Source organism: Opisthorchis viverrini, assembly GCF_000715545.1.
Source record: "Opisthorchis viverrini unplaced genomic scaffold opera_v5_88, whole genome shotgun sequence".
In the NCBI taxonomy this organism is placed as follows: domain Eukaryota; kingdom Metazoa; phylum Platyhelminthes; class Trematoda; order Opisthorchiida; family Opisthorchiidae; genus Opisthorchis; species Opisthorchis viverrini.
In genome coordinates this window covers 1,060,585-1,069,225 of record NW_008751745.1, presented here as the reverse complement: position 1 = coordinate 1,069,225, position 8,641 = coordinate 1,060,585, and the positions used below count along the sequence as shown (strand labels likewise).

Here is an 8,641-nt window from a genome sequence, read left to right as displayed (position 1 = left end):
TTAACCATTGATGTAGCTCGTCTCGGAGTCCCCATCCAGGAAGACGGCAACGACAGGTGCAGCTGAGTTTGCTGGTAGTGGCTTTTACACTTCGCTGCCAGGTCAGTGTTTGACCTCTCCTGGCTCGTTTTCACCCTTCGCGTGGTTGTGCGAAATAAACCTTCGAGGAAGTCGGTCGATTGACATAGGGAGCACGTGCCCAAGCCAGCGCAGCCTATACAGTGTTACCAGTTCATCTATCGCGGACGAGTTATTTCTTCTGAATACCATTTGACGTATTTCAGCATTGCTGATTCCGTGTTCCCACCAGACTCGGACAATGCTTTCAAGATATCGATGGTCAAACATTGAAGGTCTTTTGACGTCCTCGGGGAGCACCGGCCACGTTTCTGACCCGTACAGCAATGTGTATCGCACCGCAGCATTGTAAACTCGACCCTTGACGGATACGCACTTCTAGTTGACAACTTTGTTCTCGCATTTTACGAGTTATCTGTTGCATAGATATGAAATGTGGTGACTTTCATGTGGAAAGAATGCGCCAAACACTTATATTATCATCCAGCTACTCTTGCCTATTTTGGCTGCCAGCGCAGACACTAAGAAATTGAAGTGATTTGATAACTGATGCTACATTGTAAAATGTTTGGGTGCAATTCGTTTCCAAACGGGAATGGGGAGCAGGAACAGCCAACTGCGACACTCGATACTACAGAACAGAAACACTAACCCATTTTAGTGTTTTAGCAGTCCAACATGTGCACCTCGATGCATAGAAATAACCTAACACATTGTCATCGCCTGGCACATTATCCTGTTTAGTAATCTGATACCGCAATATGGAATGTCGTTATAACCGTGGGAAAGAGAACAAGTTTGGGCTAAAGATAATAAGGCCACGCATCAGCCTACAGCGCAGCGGAACAATCATGTGGTGAACCAGTGGCGTACAAGTACGTCCACGCGCACAGACGGTCATCTATGACCAAACGTGACAACGAAAACAACCACTCGAGAACCGGTGTGGGCGTGCAGGAGATACACCGGTTGGTTGAGAACAGATCGACCACCAAATATGGTCACAAGTGAATGGTATAAATAGAACGCCGTATTTGCATTAATACACAGTTTTCTGGCCGCCTTCTTGTCTTCTGACTGTAGCCCGGTAGCATTGGAGAAGGCGAAGAGAGACAACAGTGGCGACGGGGCATCTTTATTTCGAAACTCAATCATGGCAGTCAGTTTCGAACAAATGCAAGCCCTATTGCAACAGCAACAAGCGCATTTTGAAAAGTTGCAAGCACAATTTGAAAGATATCAAACGAATTTGACCGAGACGTTATCGCAGAACTTTTCAAAGCAAGCAATCGCAATATTATCAGCACTAGACAATGTTCCTTCACCGGAGACTCTGACGCAGCATCAGTGAGTTCCATTATGATGCGGATTCTGGCTTCAATTTCGAATCTTGGATCCATAAATATGTTTCATATCGATTTGGTTAATGTGTCAGAAGAAAATAAAATTCAGCTCATGCTTCCAAAGTTGGGCGTTGCTGAGCACGAAAAGTTTTTGATCTTTATTCTCCCGAAGAAGAGTACGGATCTAAGCTTCGATGAAGTGGTCACAGTGTCATCTCAAATATTCGGAGGATCCACATCGATTTTCAATATTCGTCACAAATGTCTTACGATGTGCAAAAAAGATGAGGACTGGGTTAGCTATTCACGTCATGTGAGTAGAGAATGTGAACGGCCAAATTTTCACAAAATGACGAGTGCCTCATTCACGTCTGTGGTCTACAATCAACAAAGAGTGCAGATTTTCGGACTAAGTTACTGAATAAAATCGAGCAGAACCCTGAGGTCACACTACAGCAGGTGACTGCGGAATGCGTACGAATGGTGAATCTGAAACACGATACATCGATGATTCAACGATCGTCCAACGAGTGCAACCACGATTCGATCGGTGAAGTCAACCGAACGATAAATGATTCAGTGCAGGTTAATCCTTCAGCATTTTGGTTTTGCAAGGAATGGCATTTTGCACGGAATCGTTCCTTTCGGAACTAGCAACCGGTGTGGCAGAAAGTGTTACAAGGAAATCTGCTGTAGCTCAACAGTGCAAAATGCCATTCCTTGCAAGACCAACATGCTGAAGGGAGTACAGAGCTTGATGGATTAACCTGCACTGAATCATTTATCGTTCGGTTGACTTCACCGATCGAATCGTGGTTGCACTCGTTGGACGATCGTTGAATCATCGATGTATCGTGTTTCAGATTCACCATTCGTACGCATTCCGCAGTCACCTGCTGTAGTGTGACCTCAGGGTTCTGCTCGATTTTATTCAGTAACTTAGTCCGAAAATCTGCACTCTTTGTTGATTGTAGACCACAGACGTGAATGAGGCACTCGTCATTTTGTGAAAATTTGGCCGTTCACATTCTCTACTCACATGACGTGAATAGCTAACCCAGTCCTCATCTTTTTTGCACATCGTAAGACATTTGTGACGAATATTGAAAATCGATGTGGATCCTCCGAATATTTGAGATGACACTGTGACCACTTCATCGAAGCTTAGATCCGTACTCTTCTTCGGGAGAATAAAGATCAAAAACTTTTCGTGCTCAGCAACGCCCAACTTTGGAAGCATGAGCTGAATTTTATTTTCTTCTGACACATTAACCAAATCGATATGAAACATATTTATGGATCCAAGATTCGAAATTGAAGCCAGAATCCGCATCATAATGGAACTCACTGATGCTGCGTCAGAGTCTCCGGTGAAGGAACATTGTCTGGTGCTGATAATATTACGATTGCTTGCTTCGAAAAGTTCTGCGATAACGTCTCGGTCAAATTCGTTTGATATCTTTCAAATTGTGCTTGCAACTTTTCAAAATGCGCTTGTTGCTGTTGCAATAGGGCTTGCATTTGTTCGAAACTGACTGCCATGATTGAGTTTCGAAATAAAGATGCCCCGTCGCCACTGTTGTCTCTCTTCGCCTTCTCCAATGCTACCGGGCTACAGTCAGAAGACAAGAAGGCGGCCAGAAAACTGTGTATTAATGCAAATACGGCGTTCTATTTATACCATTCACTTGTGACCATATTTGGTGGTCGATCTGTTCTCAACCAACCGGTGTATCTCCTGCACGCCCACACCGGTTCTCGAGTGGTTGTTTTCGTTGTCACGTTTGGTCATAGATGACCGTCTGTGCGCGTGGACGTACTTGTACGCCACTGGTTCACCACATGATTGTTCCGCTGCGCTGTAGGCTGATGCGTGGCCTTATTATCTTTAGCCCAAACTTGTTCTCTTTCCCATGGTTATAACGACATTCCATATTGCGGTATCAGATTACTAAACAGGATAATGTGCCAGGCGATGACAATGTGTTAGGCTATTTCTATGCATCAGGTGAGAATCAACCACGCTGCGAGGTGCACATGTTGGAGTGCGAAAACACTAGCATGTGTTCGTGTATCTATTCTGCGCTATCGGGTGGCTTGATTGGCTCTTCGGCTTGGAACCAGTTGGCGTTGAATTTTCAACTTTATATTCCTCCGTTTCCTTGAAGGAACACGGTCGGAAGTTTCAAATATTTAACCCATTTCAATCACCGTCCTAGCACAACTTACGGAGTTTTGTGTGTGCTTTCAAAACGGATGTTATTCGGGTCCCCTTGGTTTTAGAGGTTGAATGCCACTTGTGTAGTCTTTAAGGTTCATATTTCAATTTTTAAGTGCCTTTCTGGTGTCTTACCTTAGGAGATAAAATTCGGTAATAGAAGCGTACCACATTATTGTGTGCTGGGTAAACACGGTTGTGGAAACCGTTGAACCTAGCTTTCGTTACGATGACTCATTTTTTACAATTTTATCTGTTATGGTTTTCCAGATTCTCTCCTTTCATCGATTTTAGCTAAATGTCTTATCTACCATGCTACCCTTTGTCCGAGTTGCATCAGGCGCGCAACGCATTTGTTATGCACTGGTACAATGCGATCCATCGAGACCCGTGGGTCCGAGTCATCCACGACTGGCATTATCGATTTCCACCGTCTATTCGAGTGTTGAATTGCGCTGAGTATCCATTCGCATCTGAAGATGATGTCTATCGAATGCCGTCTCTTCCGAAATGTGGACCGAACGATCCAAGCGCATCCAAACCACACTCCGTCCTCCACCAAAATGCCAGATTTTATCAGGATTGTAAAACTCTCACAGAATCAGTTTTGTCGGATCCCATGCGTCAGACAGTCACTGGGAAATCATCAGTTGGACCACCCATCTATATATGTGATATCTGTTCTTTCGAAAGTGAGAAACGGCCAGACGCCGAGAAGCATCTAAAGGAGGCAGCTCACTCTTCATGCAGTCACTATGCCTCTGCAACCAATCAGCACGCTGGCTCGACTGAGTCAGACGAGCAATTCACCATAGTTTTATGTCAGGCGCGTGTGATATATAATGCATCCGTTCCGGGTTTGGCTTGGTTTTCTGAGCACACAGCTATCGTGTGTCCTTCTTGCTCGGCGATTTTCCCGGACAAGGTAAGACGATACAATCGAAATTGTGGGATTTTGCCAATTTTGGATGCTTATGTTATCGGCATTCAGCAACCTATCTGTTAAAAACAATGGTTCCCATGGCCTCTGTACGCCTAAAATATCCCTGACGCTTGTCTCTGAAGCTGTGTGGAGGTCTCTTTAGAACACTGAACCAGCAGTGTTTTCGTACGCCATTTGGTTTCTCGGAGAAAGAATCCCCCCTACATGACACAAACCAATCACAATTCATTGATCACACCTGCTAGAGTATGCAATTAACTTTATCAGAGGACAGTCTGCATCACAGATGCCATTTCTACACCGCATCATGTGGGCGAGAATTAGATAGTAACCAACAGCCTATGACTGGGCATCAAGGTTTAAGGATCCTACAGACCTAATGCACTACGCATAAGATTGCTGAAACTTGGAAACACCACAAACGAGAGATTTAGCTGGATCCCAGGTGAGTCTCTCGCAAAACCAAATTTTCCAATGGGTGTATTTCACTATAGGAATCCTTCTTGACAGACCCAGTCGATTGCCAGACCAGGCACCAGCTGGGATGAACAGGCATTCCCACAGACTAGCTATACCGGTGATTCAACCGTGCAGTTTGTGTCTCCCATGAAACCACCCTCAATCTGTACCCTTCCTAATCTCCACTGCATGGGCCGGTTTACGGCAGTGAAGCATCGATGTTGAACACTGATGTCATGCTGTCGATGAATGATATGATGATGATGATGATGATGCATGGGCCGGTTAGGTGGTCTTCGTAAATGCGTGTTTGTCTTTGCCGTTCTTTGTATTCAGAGAGTGAAAACTGTGGTAGATGGAACCAGCAAATCGTTGGTGCACCCTTCACACTTGATGAATTGAACTGAACCATTTTGACTTCCAGATTTTGCGCCATCATGCGAATCTAGGCCAATATACTTGCCTCTTTATGGAAGCACCATCCTCCAGGTCCCTTCCTCCAAGAAAAGATCACCACTCAGAAGAATCTGTTACTAAGTTTATTAATGTGGTCTTCCAAAGAGAGATAGAGAGACAGGTATGGCAAAGCACAGTAAAGTGCTTTAATCCGTGCTAATTTCGCTGCAGAATCATGTACTTTCCTGCTTAGTTAATGTGCTCCTAACCTTTTAGTACGAACTCAAGCGTTTACTCAGGAGGGTGAGACAACATGAAGTAAGCTTGCCATCGGATAATGTTGTATCGTATCTCAACGGGAGCCACTCGAAAAGCGCTACAGATTGAGCTTGAGGTCGGCATCTCACTCAGTTTATGTACTGTACAGTGCTCCTTTGTAAGTCAGAACTTACCAGGTGATCTGTAGAATAATACAGCTGTAGCCCGCATTTATCATACCCAGGGCTTGAAGTCCTTTGATTCGAGGATATCAGTAATCTGATGGTTTTCCACATTTAGATGACTTGTTCAGCTTCTGAGTTCCTTTGTCGCAAACTTCTAGGGGTCGGTATAAATCTTTGAGATTATACAGGGTAATGTCTAACTAGAGCGCTAACCTTGTCTAGAGTTCGTTGTGTGGGTTGAGCATTGTGTCCTCCTGTGTTCCGTTTCAGCTAATGTGCGCTTATCACCATCAGTCGCAGCATCCTGGTCACAATGCCAAATTCTCCTACGGTTCTGTCCTCAAGTTTTGCAACTTCGATGTGAGCCTTCCCCCGACCTGTACCAACTGCAAACAAAGGTTCCCAGATCTTAACACCTTTGCAAAACATTGGACCACCAGTAGCAGTACATGCCCTTCCCCGTTTTCGCTCATCGGTTCGGATGATGCTAGCACCCGTCCTGATCAAATTGTCCAAGTCTACTGTCACTCTTGCCGGGCCTACTTCGATCGACTGACGTCCACGGCTGATGGTGCAGCGCATGTGATACCTACGGGCACGAAACGCAAAAGGCACGCAGCCCTCTACGATGGTCCAGGCCAAAATAATTCCGACTCATCCCATTCACTAGATCCTTCTGGTTTATCGGGGTTCGCACGTTTCTGTATGAATCACGCGTCACTTCACCTAACTGATTGGGGTGGCCAAAGCGATGTTTGTAAATTGTCCATTCGCTTTGTCGAAGCTGACAAAAACAACGCTCAGACACTTCCGGCCTACTTGAGCGATTCGGACCAAGATCTACTGTTGTTCTGTATTCATGAGTGCAAACGCATGTTAACCTACTTGGACCATTTGCGTACCGGCCATCGGAGTCTTCATCGGCGTGCAAAAGATGAGCTAAAACGGCTACTCTCACTTGCTGAGACCTATTCGACGTAAATTTTCTCGGAAACACACGTCCATGTAAATATTTTGTCATACTTGAATTTCTTACACTGTTATTATGAATAATCGCTGAAATGCGCAATCACGGTCTCCGGATTTCTGTCGTACCAAGGGAGAATTCGATAGGTGAAATTAACCAGAGTTCAATACATCTCCCTGACAAGTGTCATTCAGGACATCTGCATGGTCGCTTGCGTCTTCAGGAATGCGAAGATTTGAGGAATCAAAATTGAACTGGACATATTGCTGGCTTTTACCTTCAAAGCCTCTCCGTGTAGATAGTAAAGGGTTTTCACTAAGGCACTTTATTACAACTTTGACAAAAAACGAACAATATGAGTCCTATTGAGAACGGAGATTGTGATGGGAATGAGCGAGCAGTCAGTGTAGGTCTTCGCTAGTGAATGTGGTGCACAAGCTCAAATAATGCGTTAGCTGCGCATGAGATTTTCTCTACTCTATGCGATCTGTTGAGTCAGAATTGAACCAAAATCTCTTCAACCGCTTTCGAACAAGTGACTTTTTTTTACCCATAATGAGGTTTGTTAGATATGGGCTTAAGAACCCGAAGACGTGATTGTATTGAATGCTGTCGTCATTTGTACCCACAGAAGCATACTGGGTGCCTGCTTCACTGATTGTAAAAGTACCTAGAACCAGATTGCAGTCCCATAACTAGTTTAACTGTGGTGCATCCTGTTGAACCTCGGACGACTGACTTCCGTGCGACTGAATCAGTCGGAACACAAGCCAACTATACGAGACAAAGTTCTGAACTTGATAGTCCATCATGTCATACCCTCAGAGAACAGTCAGCAACCTTCGCTCTACCCTTGTTTCAGGTTATGATGCACCTGAGGAAGGTTGTAGTCTCCTTATTCGACTATACCAGACGACAATGAGTTTTGTCGCAGTCATATAATAAGCCCATGATGGACTTCGCTACTGTTTCCCACTGCATCATACCTAATATTCGTCTGAACTTGTCAGTTCTATAATTCAAAACCTCAGAGTGCTGGAGCCCCAGAAAATGATGGACACACCACAAAAATTTAGAATAAAGGATCTAGGGGGTGGTTGAAATAAGAGAAGGCACTGTAGACCGTTCTATCAAGGCTACGATGCGTGAAAGTATCCCTAGATCGGATAGCAAATGAGTTTACCATATAGTTCAAGGCCTTTCATGTTACTTCTAACGAGCGCTTCATAGGCGTCTCCTGTAGCGGTCACTTTTCAGATTTACTGATTCACTGGCTTTCTAGTACTATATCTACTTTCCGGGTTTCGAAAGCCTCGTACAAACTTAACTTCTCGAATCACAGAGCATTACTCTCACGTTCGTCAGAGCATAACGTAGCAAGCACAAACAGCCAAATTGTTACCATGCTCAATACGTGACAGCAACACAACTAATTCCGACCACTGCCGATGAAAGGTCGAAAGTAACATGAGCAGCACAGTTCACTTTAGGGACGAAATGGCTAATGAATTCAATATACTTCCGGGAGAGACTGACTCACGTCAATTGATAAAGCCAGTTAATCAGAGAAGATAATTCTCATCTATGGAACAAGTCAATTTTTAGGTATTTTCACAAGGAGTGTTTCACTGAATGCCCAGAAAAGTGGGTTGACTCGCTCATCTGGTCGGACAAATCATTAATGGTAATAAGGCACTAGATGACCACTGTCTGTTTGTATCGCCTCGTCAAATTATGTTCAGTTGATTATAAGCTACATTTGGAGTGTGTTACTGAATAAGTTCGGTTCATGTG

General features: G+C 44.4%; 1 protein-coding gene across 1 annotated transcript; it reads left to right on the top strand.

Annotated features, from left to right (window-relative positions):
• Positions 1–3,834: 3,834 nt before the first annotated feature.
• T265_05011 (hypothetical protein) lies at positions 3,835–6,947 on the top strand (the record flags this gene model as incomplete). Its single annotated transcript, XM_009169901.1, has 2 exons — positions 3,835–4,564; positions 6,151–6,947. 2 exons carry the CDS (start codon positions 3,938–3,940, stop codon positions 6,859–6,861), a joined length of 1,338 nt encoding a protein of 445 aa, XP_009168165.1.
• Between the last annotated feature and the right edge of the window lie 1,694 nt (positions 6,948–8,641).